This window comes from Vitis vinifera, chromosome 1, assembly GCF_030704535.1.
Source record: "Vitis vinifera cultivar Pinot Noir 40024 chromosome 1, ASM3070453v1".
In the NCBI taxonomy this organism is placed as follows: domain Eukaryota; kingdom Viridiplantae; phylum Streptophyta; class Magnoliopsida; order Vitales; family Vitaceae; genus Vitis; species Vitis vinifera.
This window is the reverse complement of record NC_081805.1, coordinates 2,724,868-2,744,243: the sequence shown is the minus strand read 5'-3', so window position 1 is coordinate 2,744,243 and position 19,376 is coordinate 2,724,868. Positions and strand designations below refer to the sequence as shown.

General features: G+C 37.1%; 3 protein-coding genes across 3 annotated transcripts; 1 reads left to right on the top strand and 2 right to left on the bottom strand.

The window, feature by feature from the left end:
• Window positions 1–2,101: 2,101 nt before the first annotated feature.
• LOC100257723 (transcription factor HHO3) lies at window positions 2,102–4,405 on the bottom strand. Its single transcript, XM_003631176.4, has 5 exons — window positions 3,923–4,405; window positions 3,566–3,831; window positions 3,153–3,420; window positions 2,958–3,034; window positions 2,102–2,734 (listed from the first exon to the last, which is right to left on the bottom strand). The coding sequence occupies exons 1-5, from the start codon at window positions 4,041–4,043 to the stop codon at window positions 2,378–2,380; spliced, it is 1,089 nt and encodes a 362-aa protein (XP_003631224.1). The 5' UTR covers window positions 4,044–4,405; the 3' UTR covers window positions 2,102–2,377.
• Window positions 4,406–13,736: 9,331 nt separating this feature from the next.
• On the top strand, window positions 13,737–15,089 carry LOC100252639 (zinc finger protein WIP6). The gene is made up of 2 exons (XM_010649605.3): window positions 13,737–14,236; window positions 14,564–15,089. The coding sequence occupies exons 1-2, from the start codon at window positions 13,862–13,864 to the stop codon at window positions 15,014–15,016; spliced, it is 828 nt and encodes a 275-aa protein (XP_010647907.1). The 5' UTR covers window positions 13,737–13,861; the 3' UTR covers window positions 15,017–15,089.
• Window positions 15,090–17,700: 2,611 nt separating this feature from the next.
• On the bottom strand, window positions 17,701–19,362 carry LOC100257779 (allene oxide cyclase, chloroplastic). Its single transcript, XM_002278732.4, has 2 exons — window positions 18,425–19,362; window positions 17,701–18,343 (listed from the first exon to the last, which is right to left on the bottom strand). Exons 1-2 carry the CDS (start codon window positions 18,663–18,665, stop codon window positions 17,820–17,822), a joined length of 765 nt encoding a protein of 254 aa, XP_002278768.1. The 5' UTR covers window positions 18,666–19,362; the 3' UTR covers window positions 17,701–17,819.
• Between the last annotated feature and the right edge of the window lie 14 nt (window positions 19,363–19,376).

Here is a 19,376-nt window from a genome sequence, read left to right as displayed (position 1 = left end):
TACTCTACCTAAATGTAACTCATCTAATCTTGTTAATCTGATCCATTTGAACCTAACCTTATCTTTAGTCTTAACCCAACTTAAAAAAAATTAGGTTAGATTAATCTTGAATCGATTATAAACCCAACCCAACCTGATGTAAAAATGTAAAAAAGCCCCAACTAGCTAAGGATGTAAAAATGTTCTTAAGCCTGAACCCTGGCTGCCCCAGCCCAAACCCTGGGACTTGAGGCCCATATCAAAGGTGCTGCCCCTTCATCCTTGTTTAATAAGAAATTGGTTTATTTGTACCCTAAATGCAATTTCAATTTATAAATCCATAGCAAGTGGAACGGCCCTTTTTGAAGCAGTACAGGAGGGTTGTACGTAAATGATGTTCCTTGTTCGTACAAACACCACTAGCAACGAAGGTGATCCGTGAGTTGGAATTCAAATGCCCCTAGAGTAGAGCTCCTTTTGGCTGATTCACTCAGGTCAATGTCAAAATTTTGAACCACAGAAAAAGATGAATTAAAATAAAGGGAGGATGCGGGATGCAGGAAGCACTCCCGTGACAAAGTATGTAAAAGTTGACTAAACATGGTATGCAAATCCAGTAACGATCTTTCTAAGTCTACAGTCTGATCATTCAAATGTGCTCCCAAGTTCCAAAACTGGCTGTTTATGACCCAGAAAATAGACTTTTGCGTTTGACTCTCTACACACAGCATTTAGTGGTGTTTTGGTGGATGGCAAGAGTCATTTGGCCCTAAGCCTCAACCAAGAGGCACATTTCCAAACCCCCCTTCTAAATGCATGCCCACGTTCCATCTCTATCCTCCCCCCTTGATACACCAGAAATTGTTTAAAAATGGCAATCTGGGGATCACCCAGATGCCGATACCCTTTTGCAATTTAATTAAGATGATGCATATAGGATGGAATCTTGGACAAGGTAAGATAGGAGGATCAGAATATCTTCCTCACTACACCTTACCTAGAAGATAAGTTAAACAAGTAGAGAATATACTCGGGCATGCATTAAGATGTCAACTAATAATCAACTTTTTAGGTGACTAAAATATGCCCCAGGGTCCCGGAATATTCGGGGTGGACCATTGGTTACTACATTATAGAGAGAGAATGCCATATTTTTCTGTTTGTTTTTATAGAAAAGGAAAAGGAAAAGGCTACCTATGCAGCAACCCTTGTCCCATCTGTTCTGTTTTTTTCTGGTTTTATAAGTATAGTGTTGACATCAACCCATAATATCCTTTTCCCTCTTTGTGCTTAGATTCTTTAGATTCCAACTTTTAATTGAATTCTGGTTAACCCAGCTGGTTTATCTGGTTAATTTATTACCCTTTGTAAACGGACGGTCATGGAGAAATACACGTGGCATGATGGAGAAATGATGTAACACCACATACCAATTACCGAATATCTAATTGCAGAGAGGGTGAGACCCACCGGAGGAGAATGGGGGCATGTGAAAATTTTGTTACTGACAAATGAATTTCTCGGATCCAAACATTGTCGGTTTGTATTTTTAAAATTTAACCTCATTTTGAAAGCATATATGGTGGGGAAAGCACGAGGAAGAATCATAGAAATTCCACATTTTGAGGTGTTGGTTGGGGGAAGACCTGGCTTCCACGCTACCCAAAATTTGTAAGGAATGGGCATCTATTGCCTCGTAGAAAAGATTTCATCTGATCCGCTACTTTTGTTTGATTGCTTGCTGGGTGTTCTTGAAGGGGAAGGTTTCCCCAATGGTCAAGATTCTCGTATTGTCATTCATTGTTTTGGCCTGACTCGTGAGCCAGGATCTGTACCTTCTCTATTACTAAACAAAGCTGGAATATTCCTTCTTTTGTCAATTGGGCCTCTTTCATGCATAATTAATTAGTTGATATCTTATCTGCAAAGGGGAGGTGGATTCCCCCATACTAAATCAATATCGACCCTAACTGCCTTAAATGTCTCACCAATAATTCACGCAAGTTTGTTGGCATTGGTCGAATGGGATGGGCATTGAGCTGGGTTTTCAGTCCAGACCTTCCTAACCCAGCCATGGAGTTTTGGGACTGTATTTGAAGGAATCACTTTGAATTGGGCACCCTTCTGAAAACAAACAATTTATTTATTTACTCACTGCTACAAACAGCAAGGTGGTGAACTACAAGGAGGGTCATTATTCAGCTTCGGCTCTCAATATCACTGTCCACTGTATAACAAGGAAGTGAAAAAAAAAAAAAAAACCATCTAATGTTACAATCCAGAGACATTAGCAAAAATCACGAACAAGAAATAACTCAAAAATGATCATATCTATATAAACGACTTTTGGTTAAGGTTTCCCTCGCAAAACTTCTACATCACTCTCACACTTTGAAAGTTAAAACACAGGGGAAGTTGTGGTGGTATGGGTGGAGGAAGACGTGGCTGGGGAATTAGACTGAACACCCCCTTCACTGTGGCTGCCCCTTTCTTCGGATTGTGACTTTTTGGGCTTCATCGGTTGTTGCCTTTGAGTTGACCCCTGTGGGTGTGAAGGTGGCACTGAAGCCACCGGTGCATAAATTCCATTGGCGGTGGTGACTCCGGTTGCTTCTCCTGATGATGTAGTTGCAGCCACTGCTGTATACTCCGGCGGTGGAACCCATATGCCTCCCACCACTACAAATTGGGGTGCTTGTGGGTTCCCATTATGTTGAATGGCCGGGTTTGGTCTTCTTGTGTGCAACCGATATTTCTGAAACAAATGAAATTTCACAGACCATCAGGCCATGCTTGATCTTTAACACAATGTTTTGGAAATAATTTCAGAAACCAAAATCTATCTTAAGATTACATTTAATATATATAGATAGATTGGCCTAGCATCCATCAGGATCCATACTAAGATGAATTACCAAAATGAAAATGACATAACAAAGATAAAGTTTTTGCTACTTCGAGGAAAGTTTTATACAAACCTGTAAATGGCTTTTGACTTCATCATTAGTAAGCCCATCAACCTTCATCAGTTCCCTGATCTGCTTTGGGGTAGCAACTGCAGGAAAAAAAGGGAAAAAAATCAATCAAATTTAATTCAATTCAATCCCATTTTGAGGGAAATTATGTTAAAAAAATTTAACTAGAATCACAATTGTCTCCAAGTATATACACACCATGAGAACCACCAAGCTGTTGAAGGGCATGCAAGAACCGCCTATGCAACTCCGGCGACCAACACCGCCTGGCCTTTCTCTGAGACTGCCCTTCTTTCTCTTCTTTTCTGCTTCCACTGCTGCATCCGGTGGCCGTTTCAGCCGTAGAACTGGTTGCCGCAGACGGGGCCGATGTTGGGTTGGTGCCAACTGCCTTGTCTCTCTTGAAAGGGTGGAAGGCACCGCCATTTTTCTTCACCTCCATAGATGGTATCTTCTTGGGTGTGTCCTACAACAACAAATTTTCCAAAATTTAGTTGAAATAAACCAAAACATAAACCATTATTCCTTGTTTGATCTCTGAGAAAAAAAAAATGTAGGATTAGAGAGGAGCTAAAATTTCAAAATGTTAGAAATTTTGTTCATGTGGGTACCTCTTTGACGGGTGGATCTGGGGTCTGGTTCCACAACTGAACAGATCTAAGCCAATCCGATTTCTTCCCAGACTTGTCATTATTCTTGTCTTTATTATCATTAGGCTGGTGAGATTGTTGTTCATCTTCATCATCAGACGTCTTTTTTATTGGGATAAATTCTTCCAACACAGGACCATCGCTAGAGGTCTGCTCAGAACATTCAGATTGTCCATGAAAATATTCCTGGGTCGTCCCCGACATCTGTTGTCTGCATGACTCAATCGCTGCAAACCCACGACACACATCCACTCAACACCTCAAAATCTAAAACAGAGAAAAAAAAATAAGGAAGAAAAAGAGAGAGATGGGGTATACCTTGGCTTACAAGCTCTAAACAAAGAGGAAGTTCACGTTGAAAGACCTGAATCTTTCGACGCTCCTCCTCCAATGCTTCGATATAATCATGACACCTCTGCATTTTGTCTGAAAAATCCATGGTAGAGTCTGGAGGGGAGAATTGAGAATAAATGGAGAGGCCTGGACCTCAGAAGCATAGAGAGATCCGGAGAAGGGAAAGGAGGTGTGAATGAAGAATATGGGATCCAACTAGAATCAAAAAACGGAATATAACTTGAAGAAGAAGATATATATATATATATATATAATTGGATCGAAGGGTGTAGGAGAGATCGAGGTCGGGGCGTCGCGTACAAAACGAATCTTTGATAGAAGGGGGGGTGTTTGGAGAGAGAAATATGTGGCTTAGGGTGTTGAATATTCCATGGAGTGATTCTTCTGTAATGGGTTGTCAATGACGTCACCACCGATGTAGGAGATAAGATCAAAGTCCCTCCCTCTCCCCCTCTCTCTCTCTCTAGACTTTGTCTCATTTCTATTCACGGTTTGTGGGTCCCTAGTTTCTTCCAAGAATATCCTTCCCCTTCCCACATTTTCCTTTCCCTTATCACTAATTCTCTCCCTGACACTCCCTAAACTATTTTTAGAACAAAATCTAGATAATTAGACGGTCAAAGAAGTTTCAATTTTCTTAAATAAGATAACTCAAAATTCTAATTACCCAACAAACAAAATAATAATAATTGTGTTTGAAACCTTGAAATGGGGGAATCTTGTGAGTCACACATCTGCCCATGCCCAGTCAGACGAGGGCCGAGGATGGGGCTGTTTTGGGAGTAAATGGCTTTTCACGCTTCTTAAGGGCCAACCATCCGTCAACACCCACCTCCCTTCATTTATTTCTCTTGCTGCGCGTGACCCTCACTTTCCAATGGCAGAGCAACACCAGTAATTTTTTCTGGAAACTTCTGATCTCTATTGGTCGTCCACTGTTGAATTTTCCAATTTTTACTTGGGGTGCAAAAGGGGGCTTGGAGTTGGGCCGCCGGTGCTTCAAATGGGTTTTGACTCTAACGGGTTTTGGTCCAATAAATGGGGGCTGTTCCAAAGGAAAACCGATTACAAAGGTCAGAGGCGAAGGAACCCACTTCACTATGGATGGAAATTTGGAAAGGTTTTTCCTTTTGGTGGTTTATCTTATTGTCTTAAAAATTTTCATTTGACGTCATTTGCGATTTGGATAGGCTAAAATCTTTATGCCTTTGTATTGAATCCCGTGCGTTGGTTTCGGTGGGTCGAGAGCCTCGAATCTTTCTGGGCTATAGTCTATAGAATCATTGGAATCTCTTGTTGGGCGTGTCTGAACAGAAGATTTAAAGGAAAAATAGACTTGCCATAAACCCCTGATTTGGGTTTCAGAAATACGGAAAAGGCAGTTGGGAGATGGAGTTAGAAGGACCAAAACAAGCTTCTTCTTTGAAGGGGCCAAAAGGCGAGGGAGAAGCTCAGAGGTGGGCTGGCATATCAGAGCCTTGAGGATCTCGAGACGGAATCAATCAACAATTCCTTTATGGGTCCAAGGCAAATAAATTCCCCAGCTAAGCTTGAGATTCTTCCATGCCAAAATTTATTACAAAGTATTGGGCAACCCTGCATCCTTTTATGAATATCCTACCATAATGTCGTTTAAGAAATTAAAATTGTAACGCATTGAAAAAAATATTTTGGACGGAAAGTGGACAAGTCACGCCAATTGGAGAAGGTAGGTGTTCATAGCATCAATCAAGGATGGTGGACATCTCTTTCAAGACCATGACCGCACTGTCTAATCACGTGATTGATAGGATTAGGAATATCCCATCTGCCGTGTACGGATAAGCCCAGCATTCTCCGCACGCCGGCTTCACAATCCAATCCCATACGAGTCTACAAGCCCCCCACCATCTACAATAAAATGTACTCGGTTCTGTCAAGGAGAGAAAACTACTAAATATTAACATGGAAAAATTACAAAGGAAAAAAGAAAGCAAATACGAGTTCCCAGCCATAAAATAACCTATGTTTTAATGTGTCATGCTCTATTGATTGTGTGTATCTCCGTGTTGTTGTTAGGAAAATCCTTCGTTAAGAATGGAGTCCTTAACTTGTACATACAAGACCTTTTACAAAGATTATACTTGTAGGATTTTACTTTGGTTTCTTTCTTTCCATAAACAACATATGAGTATGATTAAACCAGTCGAATGTATTCTTTGGTTGTATTGCAAGGGACTTGGAAATCAATCTTGAATGTGATCAAGGTCCGTTCTAAGTTGAAATATGCATAAGAGATCTTTATCATTTTTTTCTATTTCCTATGGGTTATCTAACTCATTATTTGAAGTTCCTATGGTTTTTAGTTTTTGGCTTCATCATCGGAGTGTTCTTTCATGGACCTCGACGATTTTTCTTTTAGGTAAAAGTTTTAATCTCTTATTTTTTTTGAGATTTGCTTTGTTGGTTTGCTTCATTTCTATGATATTTCTTTCTCATTAGCAAATGTATGACCTTTATGTTAGTTAGTCTTAGCCTTGGCTTTAGGGTCTTTAGCTTCTTTGTTTTTCTTTTTTTTTTTTTTTTTTTTTGTGAATGCTTTTCATTACTTCTTGTAGGTTGCGTTAGAGATGGATTGCATTTTTTTTTTCATGTTTCTTTCTTTTTTTGATCAGGCTATTGCAATTGAATTTTCTTTGCAATAGTCTATTCCAATAGACGACTCACTTTTTATTTTAATAAGTTGTTGTTGTTTAGAATGGAAAGAAAGCAAATTCTACCTATAATGGGAAACTCCTTGGTAGGATACTGAGTTTTTGGTATGCTTCAGAAGGATTTATTCCATTCATACTAGAATGTTCACATGCAAAGAACATCATGATTATTTTTTAGGAATGACATGCACCAAAGCTTTAAATTCAATTAAGATAGACTAGAGCCAAGGAATACTTTCTTATCTAGCTCTGAATCAAAGAGAGTGATAGAATAGAGTGGCTCACTATCCTCAAAATCTAGATCAATTGCCTTTTGTAAGGTTACTCGATAACACTTTGATTAGAGCCATTGTTTGTACTCTAATGACACAAATATAATGAATTATGCAAATATAAAAGTCAAATTCATCAAACTTAATTTGAATTGTTGCTAAAACCCTAAACATAGATCTAACATATATCTTGAGTTAAATCTCATGGTTAAAGGATGAAAAGAATGCAAGTTGAAGGAATCACTTTAAACCATGGTAGAGAAGAGATTAAACATGCTTAAAAAGAGCTCCAAGATTGTGAAGTTGATAAGAGTTCTAATAAATGAAGTGGAGCAATTCATAGCATGAGAAATGAGAAATGAAGGTTATGGAAAGAGTTGGAGTGTAAACAAACACAACAAAGAAGGTTGAAGGCCATAACTTAAAGTTCAAATATGAGAATTGAAAATTTGGCAATAACACACACTTTAACTTTGAGGTGAAGTTTGGAGCATTTCTTGAGGTTATTTTTGAGAAAGGTATATATCATTTTAACCTTAGAAATTCAGGAGTTCAATGCTTCAAACGGTGTGAAAATTGAAGTTAAAATGAGGAAGTCAAGCACGTTTAAAACAAGCTAAGTAGAGAGGGATGGTGAGTTCAAAATTGATAACTTGAATTCGAAATGGTTTTTGGCAATTTTGGGCTAAAAGAAATGCAAGTATACTTTTAGTAGAGGCTTAGTTTGAACCCCCTTACCTATTTTGAATAAAAAAAAAAACTCATTTTGAACCTAAAAACATGGTGATCGTCAGCATGAGTAGTAGGTGAGTTTGAAATTGATTGGAAATTTCAAACTCACTTCCCTAGATTTAAAATTCAACAATGTTGGCACTTATGAGTCTTAATTTGAACTCACTTTAACTTCAAACTCAACCACTAGTGGTCGATTCTTGAACTCTGAAATACATTGAAATGAGTTCTAAATGCCTCTATTCAATTCAAAAAGCATGATACTCATTTAGAAGTCACAATATTTTAAGTCTTTTAAGTTATTTATGACTTTTCTTTATAATAAATAACCAATGTAAGTGTGCTACATTTTAGGTTATTGAATTTATTATAAAAATTCTCTTAGTTTTAGATTTGGGGGAAAGAAAAAGAAGTTTTGAAGTTTTTTGTAGAAGAAGATAACAGGTTTGATTTATTTCTATTGGCCTAAAGGTTCTCCTAAGGACATTTTGATGACAACAAAATAAAGTTAATTATACTAATATGTTTAAATCAAGTGAAGTTTTCAAGTTTTATCATTAAATTTTTAAAAAAGGTCAAGCATACTTATTAGAGATTCAAACATTATAAAGAAATGGATCCTTGAAAATTTAAGTGCCTAGGAATTTATGTAAGATGAATATCATGGGTGCACTTAGGATAAAATAAATTTTTACACACTTTAAAATGGTTTTCATTCATCCTTACTTAAGCTCAAAAGTGACATTTTATCTTTAAAATGGATGAATTTGCTTTTTATTTCAAAACTTTAGACTTAATTAAAAAAAATGTCTTATAAAGGTTTTTAAATGAAATACTTGAGTTATTGGGAAGAATAAAATTAAAACTGAAAGCTTTATAAATTTAGTTTTGAAGTCAACTTAACATTCTACTAAAAAAAAGTAATTGCACTCTAATATATTATGAAATTATATTAAGATGAAAATTGATTAAATCTAATTTAATTAATTTCTTAGGTTTATGACTTATCATCCACTAGATGTAGACTTTCCATAAACTAATATTTGTAGTTTAACGGGGTAGAAGTCATCAACATCTCAAGATTATGTCTAACAATCATTGAATTTCAAATCCTTTTATTTTGCAATCAAATGACATATATATATATATATATATATATATATTATAAATTTATAAGTGAACCTATTTTTAAGACAAAATATTTTTAAAATTTTCAATGTTTTTATGTTTCTAAATTTATTTTAGAAGGAAAAATCATGAAATTTTCATATGTTCTCATTATTTAAAATTATTGAACATGAATTATATTTCTATTTCTCTATTTTTTATATTTTAAAAATTAATATTTTATAACTGTTAGGAATTTGAGGCTAATCCAAACTATGGTAATCACCCTAGGAGGGGGGGGGGGGGTGAATAGGGTGATGGTCTCTTTTTCACAAATTTAAACTATGCAAAAATAAGAGACAATTATATGCAAGTATATAATAAACAAAATAAAAACAATTGCATATAATTTAAAAGAGTTAGGGAAGAGAGAGTGCAAACACGAGAGTTTATAGTGGTTCGACACTTCCTTGCTTATATCCACTCTCCTCAACCTCCTAACCGAGTGAGGGTTCCACTATCTTGAAGCTTCAACCAAGTTTCCAATCTCTTTACAATTTGATTATGGTTCCAATTCACCTTCTTGGACTTTTGGCTCCAAGTACCCTTTACACTTCTCAAGAGTTATCTCACTCTTGAACAACCTCTCAAGTGATACCCCTCACTTGAGAAAATTTCTCTCAAAGATATACAAAGATTGATCTCACAAAAATCCTAATAATAGAACTTTAGGCTCAAAGATACAAGAAAAACTAGGATTGAATGGTGCACTAAAGATATGCAAGTTATGAAATAATGGTGCACTCAAAAACACTCTTCCAAGGCTCAAATATATTTAAGAATGATTTGGGAAAGTTAAACTCATGAAACAATGAAGTTTGGAGCTTTTTTATAGAAGAAAAAAGTCATACTAGCCGTTGGAGTTTCGACCGATCGAGCTAGGGGTCGACCGGTTGACTAGCCGTTAGGAAAAGTGACCGTTGGGCCTCAACTGGACCTCAACCGGTTGAGGTTTAACCTTGACCGGGAAGAGAAGGCCACTGGGAGAGAGAGAAAGTTTTTGACCTCCCTCAATCGGTCCTCGACCAGACGAGCACAACCGATCGATCGGTTGAACCAATTGAGCCATTTTTTTTGGCTCAACACTCAACCTTTTTCAACTTAAAACCTTTTAACACAAGTTTGAAAATCATTTAACACAAGGTTTTAGTTGAAAACATGAAATCATCCAATTCTTAAGATATTTAAAACAATATTATTCTTGGATGATTTTGGTGCATAAATAAATAATGAAATGCATGAAAGTTCTAGTGCACCAACAACCTTACAAAGAGATCCTAAGAAGCTTTGGTCTTGAAAAACTCTTCTTTTTGAGGTGATCTTCTTCTTCATGATTTCTCCTTGGCTTGATTTGTCTTTGGATTGCCACTTTGGAAGTCGTCTTGCCTAATCACACTTGAAATATGATCATTAGTTCTAAACTTTGTTTTGTTATCATGAAAATAAAGATTAACCAAATCTTGGTTTCACAATAACTACTATTTGATAAATGTGTGGTTCTATTAATTTTTTATGATATTTTATTATAAAATCTTAATAAACATAAACTTGATTTATATTTTACTTTTTTATTTAATATACTTTAACAAATTGGTTATGTTACTTTCAAAATTTTCTAATGATTACTAAAGAAACTTGGACTAGGTTTTTCCCTATCTATTTCCTTCAAATTTTAAAACCCCAGTACCTCTCATTTTCTAAAACTCTATCTTCTTCAAAACCCATCTTCTGAATTTCATTTTTGTCTTTTTATATGAATTCTTCTAAGGCTTTGATTTATATATGGTTTCTTTAATTGATCTAACTCAATATTGTAGATTATGATATTTATTTCATCCTCTTTCTCCTTTTCTATACCTTGCTTTTGCTTCTAAGAAGTTTTGATTCATCCTTGTCATATATATGCATTTTATATTCCCTATTGTGAAGGTTCGATTCCTAAACTTGTGAAATATATATATATATATATATTATTTTATTTTATTGGAGAATACTTTAATTTAACATTTTCTAATCATGTTTTCTTTAATCATTAATGAGAATCTCTCCATCATCAATTTGAAGGTCCCATATCGATTAAACTCTCTTGATTGGTAACACGATATAATGTAAATAGTAATTATTTTTTATTTTATTTTTTACTTTGTCCTTTTCTTTATCCTATTGTTTTGCCTATTTATTTTTTCTAATTTTTTTCTTGCAAATAATTATTATTTTTTGGTTGAAGATGTAATACATTTTTAATTGATACTTCTTTATACAATAATAAGCTTTTATTATTTATTAGTTTAGTAATGACCTTTTCTATATTTTTTTGATTAGGAAAGAAGATTTACAAAATAATAAATGTAACCTTTAGGGTTTATGTTTTGATTTTTGAGACCCTATGAATTGAATGGATATTTTGTGGTGGAAGAATAATTATAAAAAATTATATTACTTTCTAAGGATATTATTTAAATATTTAAATTTAATTTATATTTGTGTATAGATAAGTTTAAATTTCTACTATTTTCAATTAGTTGAATATAATTTAAATTACTAAAAGTATGTGATATTAATCATATGAAATTGTTTTTATTAATTTTTAAACATTCTATAAAAATTATAAATAATTATTCAATTCGTTTGTTTATTGATTTAAATCATCTTCTTCGACAAATAGTGACATACATTATTTGTTGGTAAATCAATGAAAATTAATTATTAAATCTTTCGGTCTACTTACTATGTTAGCAAGAGTGATGGTTTTGTTTGCATTTTTTCAACCGACTTAATCCATTGGCAATATTGACAATCTTCATTAGCTAATCGTTGCCAAAATTTTTTGTTTTATTTTCATTTTTTAACAAACTTAATCCATTAGTAATAAGGACTATAAAAGTCCAATGAATAGTCCATTACTAAAAAACTTTTTATTAATGACCAAAAAATCCCATCATTGCTCCACCTATGCCTAAGGGTCTTTATAAATCCATTTCAAATTCATAATTTTTTTCTTTGTAACCTAAACAAATATATTTTATCAAATGGGATATGTAGCAAAATATGAAAACTAGACACTTTCCAACAACTATCACATCCATCCTCCCCCACAAACACGACCCATGTAGGTACACGACCGTGTCGGTCTTATTCATCTTGGACCTACCGGCTAACTTTAAATTACGGCTACACAGGTGAGCATGAGTATGAACATGAGATAACAAGTAATGTTTTCTCTGAAGTCATAGTCACAACATTGATTTCCATTACCCAAGCCGACTACAGTCCACCTATCAAGACTGCATGTTGACACCCAATACTGCAGCAGCAAGAGAGGGCCCAGCCCATGCTTTAGCCTATCAACCATAATACGGTTCGACTCTTTCTTCCCAATGGAAATGGAAAAAGTGGGGAAAAAAAATTTCAGTTTCAGCTTAGTGTTTGAACAGAAACTCTGAGAATAGGAACACGATTTATGGCACTGGGAGTACTGTATAGCAAGTATTCAGTTGACAAATCAAGTGGGCAGCATGAGTGTGGTTTCATGGGCACTGTTGCCTTTTCTAACTTGCCCTTTTCATACAAGACCATGAATTAGCAATCTTTACTTTCCCAAACCTCATGTCATACATAGACCAAAGTTGCACACCAAGCCTGACGTGTGCTACAGCTGCTTTCCACTCTATCTACGTTTTGTTCTTTTGATGAGCTTACAGTCTGATGATATCCTTAATTCAAATCCCATTTCCTACATACAAAGGAAAATTGTTCGCCTGTTATTCCACATGCGGCACTGTTCATCTTGGTCCCATGGGAATTCCATATTAGCATATCAAACTTGAAGGAGTGTTCTTGCCAAACCTATGGTTTGTTACACAGCCATGTGGGTTCACCACTTTCTATATGGTGACATAATTTGTAGCGTCCAGTTCCTAATCTGATCCAAACAGCTTGAACATGGAGCAGATGGGGTTGGATTTAAGTGACTCAAAGCCCGCTTAGCCATTTGGTAGCTTGGAAGAAGTCCACGTTCACCAGCGTGATGCTGGACTTTCCAGATGGGGAAGGTATGAAGGGATGGGCATTGATGGTTCAAGGTTAAGTTTTGGGCTGTGTCCAATCAAAACATGGGTCCACTAACTGTTTGGTTTGGCCCATTTCGTATTTCATGGGTGAAAAAGGTGATCAAAATGTTGAAAGCAGTGTTGCATTATGAAAGACAACTGCTCATCTATTGAGTTCTGAGTTTATTAGACAAGGAACCATCACGCCCCACTTTTTTTTTTCACTTTTTTCTCTACAGTTGAAGATTTCCATGGATACTTACCATAATCACAGTCATATGGGCAAGGCCATCATTTCAGCAAAAGGCGAATGGTATTTTGGTAACTCAGGTCACAACAGATGTCCTTTCAGGTTCTGATAATTGGTAAATTGAATATCATATGACTTCATAGTTTGTATACTGTAAGGCAACATAACTCCTTCTCCATGAATCCCCATGTCTCTATCAGAGCCTCTTTTAATAACAAAAGTGGGGAGAGTGGGACTCACGCCTTGCATTCTACAGTGAACACTGCTCCATGTTTACATATATACATCACTATCATTATCACAAGCAGAGGTGGAGAGAGAGAGAGAGGGCCTGGGGGTGGTGGAAGAGGAGATGGGAGAGGTTGGGAATCGAGCATTTGGGGCAAAGGAGGGAGTGTTGGTACGCCCTCCCATGCATCCTTACCCCAAACCTCTCCTTCTTTGCCGGTTCCTTGTCTCCTCTATTCCCAAACACGCCAAAACCAACTTCCTTGCCATTTTATTTTCTTTGACACATCAATTTCCCTCAATTCCACGTGCTTTCTCTCATCTACACAACACCCTATTGAAAATTCAATTCCCACAAATCCAAAGCCCAAATACCCATAACATTTCTTTCTTTATTTATTGCCTTTCTCGTCCCCCACTTATCTTCTCCACCCAAAACCCAAAAACCCAACTCCCTCTCTCTCTTTGTCTCTCTCACTATCACTCTTACCCTCATACATAAAACCTTCACCATGCAGACTCCGTCTTTCGCCTGCATATCCTCCAGTGAGAGTGCCTGTTTAGAAGCTGATGAAGAAGATGAGGATTCCATACTTCTTTCACTTTGCCCTCCTGGACAGAGCACCTCCAAACGTGCCATCTATCATCCATCCTCAAGCAAGCCACAGAATTATCAAAACACTAATAGGGAAGATGGTGTAACGGTAGCTCTTCACATCGGTCCTCCAAATGCCTGTGCCAGCACAAGCAACCCTAATAACATTAATGGTGGTGATCCCGTTGAAGGACAGTACTGGATTCCCTCGCCGGCACAAATCCTTGTAGGCCCAACACAGTTCTCTTGCACTGTCTGCAACAAAACATTCAATCGATACAACAACATGCAGGTTTCAAAAATCATCTACTTTAATTAATCATGGTTCATGTATGACATGACTTGTTTCTGATTCGTTCTTTTGTTATATTCACTTATAGTTACCATGTCGTAGTTAACACTTTAATCAGTAATGCCTGGAAAGGCTTCTCCCATGGCTTCTCCAACCAGATATAATGCATACATAAATGTTTTTTATTTTCTTAAAAAAAATATATATATAGAGGAGATGGTAATGTATTATATTCCTCGGAGAAGTAATTTAGGGAACCTATCCAGGGAAAACATGATTTTACCTAATTATTTTTTCATCTGGTGTATCCTGTATCTATTTCTGTAGATGCATATGTGGGGTCATGGATCACAATACAGAAAGGGCCCGGAGTCGTTAAGAGGGACAAAGCCAGCTTCATCCATTCTTAGGTTGCCATGTTACTGTTGCGCTCAGGGCTGTAAGAACAATATAGAGCACCCAAGATCAAAACCACTGAAGGATTTCAGAACTCTGCAGACACATTACAAGCGGAAGCATGGAGCGAAGCCTTTTTCTTGCCGGAAATGCGGGAAAGCTTTTGCAGTGAGGGGGGATTGGAGGACTCATGAGAAGAACTGTGGGAAGCTTTGGTTTTGTATCTGTGGGTCAGATTTTAAGCACAAGAGGTCTCTTAAGGACCATGTTCGCGCCTTTGGAGATGGACATGCTCCGCACAGTGTGGAGATGTATGGTGTTGAGGAAGAAGATGATAACGATGATGACCATGGAAATGGAGGCCATGGTTCCGTACTATGTTAATAGACATGAAGTATTAGTCTTGTTAGTAATTAAGATTGATTGCTTACTATGTGGGTGTATGGAGAGAGGGGGGGGGGGGGGGGGGGGAGGGGAGTGAGGACAAACAGTATAATGAAGGCCATTGTTCTATGCGTTATTAATGTTGGCAGTGGCAGTTCGATGATCTGATTAAGAGCTTTTTTGTAGTAAATATTTCACTGTGAGCGTGTGTGTGTGTGTGTGAGAGAGAGAGAGAGAGAGTCACAATTTGGAAGGTGGTCAAGCAAATTCAGTCACTGCAGATAACAGCAGACAACTGCACAGTACCCTCTCAGATTCTACTGTTCATCGCTTTGCATTTGGCATAGATATGGCGGACTCTTCTTTCTCTCTTTCTCTCTCTCTCTCTCTCTCTCTCTCTCTCTCCTTTCAGAGTCTCAGAGTGAGTCGCTCTCAGGGCTCAGTCTCTCTGAGCTTCGACTACCGCTACTAACACTTTCATCGAGCCCTTTGTCAGTAGGTAACGAGGGACCACTGATCATTACTGTTTTTGGGGTTTCACCCAAAGAGCTGCCTTTTGCCTTTTCAGACCAACAACAAACAGATACTACGAAAGATTTTCAGACTCCTGTGCTTTGCCCCTTTAATCCTAATTATGTGCACGTCCTTTACACCATTCTATCTTCGCCTTTTTAGGTCTTATCCTTTTCCTCACTTTTACTACTCCTTCCATCTCTTCATTTATCTCTTCTTTGCTTGCTCTTTCTTTCTTTTTAATCTCTGCTACCCCCATGCATGCATCGATCCTCTGATCTCTATATATACCTGCCTTTATTAATCCATTTTCATGCATATATATATATATATATATCACCAGTACTAATCTCATCATCATCATCATCAACATCATCATTATTTCTTGGACGTGTGGGTTTGTATTGCTGGTGATAAGGGTGCATGCAACACTTCATTTGATTAATACAAGGGTATTGTCTTTCTTTTTTGTTCTTTTGTCCCCCATATATATACATAAATATTATAAAATAAAGACAGCGAAGTTGGAGTTTTAAGATCCGAGGTGTTTGATGCAGTTACAGATTCAACAGCTCTCAAAAACAGTTCCAATGTGGGCCCAGTCCTCCATATATTTATGTCACAACCCCACAAACAGTGCCTCTTTTAAGTTTGGGCATTTAAAGTTATGATTTTCAGATTGATCAGAGGGCTGCATGATTTAGGAACTGAATCCAGGGCCATATGGGGGGTGTTTTAAGTGTTGATTGACCCCTCTGCAGCTAGCGATCTTGATCATTCCAGTTAAAAGTTAAGACTCCCTAATAAACAAAAAGCAAAAGAAAGGACTGCAGGATCAATCGTGGAATCAGTCTCTTTTATTTTACATTATCATTATTGATATTTTCGTTTTTAAACCATAGGATTCAACTTCGTCTTTTAGGAGGATCACTTGAGTTCCAAGACCATAAAAAACAATCAAGTACTGGGCATGGCTTTTTTGTAATGACTTTAGTTCAAAGAATACATCAATCTTAAAGATATGAAGATTTTTGGGTGGGGGGTTTTTAAAAAGTCTTAGCTTCTACCTGTTCGTTGTACTACCTTTCAATAGATGTCTACTTACTGTTAAAACAATTACTTGATATATTCTGGATATTGGAAGGGTCATCCCCAATATCTTAAGAGTTAAGATGAGTTAGAGGTCACTTTCTTATCTTCTAACCTCAGCATAGAGTATCTCCACACAATTATCTCCTCCTCGTTCATGAGGCCGGAGTTGATTGAATTTGGTATCGTTGCATCATATTCCTCGAAAGAGCATTCGAATTCAATGCTAAAATGTTTCACTCCACTTGAGTTGAGAATAGAGTTCGGACAACTTAATTGGATTTGGTACACCTTGGTCCGTACATTAGACTTAATGGTCATTATTTCAAAGGATAAAAAATATTGGCTTCCTATAAAATTTTTGGAATATATGACACTATTAAGGATATAAGTATATATTAACTTTAATTTGAGTGTGTATTATCTTCAATTCCATAGCGTATAAAATTTGAAATTTTTGTAAAAAGACATACATAAAATATAGAATACATGGAAATTATACTATATTCCAAAGTTAAAAAGATAAATCAAGGAGTAGTTTTTGTTTTTAATTTTTAAAAATAAAAATAATAACTTATATATAAAATGTAATAATTTTTATATAAAAAATACGAAAAATTATTATTATTTTTAGTTGGTTTTGAAAATTCTAAATTTGTAAAAATAGATAAACAAGAAAGGTATTCAAATCAAACTATGAAGTATCAATGGGATGAAAGAGAATTGGGTGGACAAAAAAACTTAAAGGCAAGTGCAGTAAGTAACGTATAGGTCCCATAAAAGGTGGCCTAGTCCTACTCCCCAAATGTACAGTTTCGTTGGTAGGTTACGTACGTGGTAATTGCGTTTCATCTCTGAAATATGTCTATTTGTCCCTTGTACTATGTATTTCAATATTTGATTGCTTATTTCATACTAATAATAAAGGTCTGAAACTTAATTTCATCCATCAGCTTTTCCTTTGTATTTTTCAGTTTGTATCCATCGATACTTCCTGTTTTCTAGTAAGAGTACACGCGGGCCATCTTCAGATTTCAGACCCCGAAGTCAACTACTGCCCCTCTATGAGGTACACATAAAGCTAAATAAGTATCACTCTCGATATATCATTATATTATATTATTTTCTTTTTTTCTTTTTTTCTTTTTTTCTTCTCCTCGTAATCAATGAAAAAAATAAAGATGAAGAGAAAGATAAAAGATCAGGTGGTGAAGTTTTTGACAGAGGCATGAGGGAGGGTGGCTTTAGCGGCGGGAGAGGGTTCAACGGTGGGAGATGGGGTCACGGGCTTGCCCATCAAATCATGTGGCAAATCTGGGATGCCTTTCAAATAAAACGTGTAAAAGAGCTTGAAAGGAAACACGATCTGCTGTAGCTTCACCTCACCGTACACCCCTTCGAATATCCCAGAGCCGCCCGTCACCGCTAGATACGTGTCCTCATAGGTCAAGTACGGTCCCTGCACCGACACGTGTCCGTAGTCCCCGAAGTAGAAGCTGTATATGGCTTCGTAGCGGTCACCCTTCCTCTCCCGTACGTGTTGGATCAATACGCATATGCCAGCGGTGACGCCTAACCGCTTCTCCAGGTCTCCGGTGTAGATCTTGTTGGTGAAGGGCACCAGGTCCCCCAGTGAGTTGGCTGGCTTCTGACTCAGTTTTAGGAACGCTGGGCTATCGCGGTCTCTCTCGTTGATTTCGTACACGTACAGTTCTTGAACTTTAGCTGCAACCAAGATGATAACATCGTGTCAGATTTATATCATTTGTGAATTACTGGGTTTATTGAAGAGAGATAAGTACTTACTGGGTGTTGGAGGTTTTGGAGTGGTTTTATGGTGGTTGAAGAAGAATGCTGTAGTTGTGGTGGCGCTTGAGTGACGTCTGGTACTTGACAATCGCTGATGGGCTGTTGAGGATTTGAGGTTTTGAGTGGGAAATGAGTTCGAGAGATCAAAACCCAGTAGTTTTGAGGATTGGAAGGGGGGTGATCGTGGGTGGGGTAGCTTCAGAGAGGAGATCGGCTTGAGGAAGCTTGTAGACGCCATTGATGGAGATTGGAGAGAGTAACAGAGCGGTGTCAGAGACAAAAATAAAAAAGATGAGAAAATACTTAAGCTTTTGAGGAGATGAGGATGGAGAATTGAAGTGGCGTCAGAGTAATTTATAAATTAGAATGAGCACGTGGGTTCCATGATAGTGGACGGTGAAAAGAGTGGTCGGCACTATGCATGCTGCCGGAACTGAAGTGGCGGCTGGCTGGTTTTGGCAATTTTAGAGGTCGCATCCATGAAAATCCGACAGAGTTTTCGTTATTTTAAATCCTTAGGAATGGCATCAAACTGTTCACACTGCATGGCTGCGAACATGTGTATCATAATTGGAGATTTTAATATAATAAAGTTGTTTCCTTGTCTCTTAGCCAAATGGACGAATGCTTGCCTTGCCTCCACATTTTGATTTTCTCATGTTTCTTCTGGAAAAACCAACTGCACCCACAAAAAGGCATGTGACCATAAATGGTGGTCAACAAAAGTAATTGCAAAGCAAGTTGGTTGAAGCTTCTCAAATGTGCCACCGGCCAAAGTTCGGAAATAAAAAACACCCTCGTTCTCAAAACATAGTGGTTGGTCGTCCAGCTTCGTTTGAACCATTTTCTATATTCTAGCAAAAATTTCAAAGATAGCATACCAAACTATCCCAAACAGTACCTTAACGACTACTTTCCACCCAACCAGGAATGCTCAACGATGATAAAG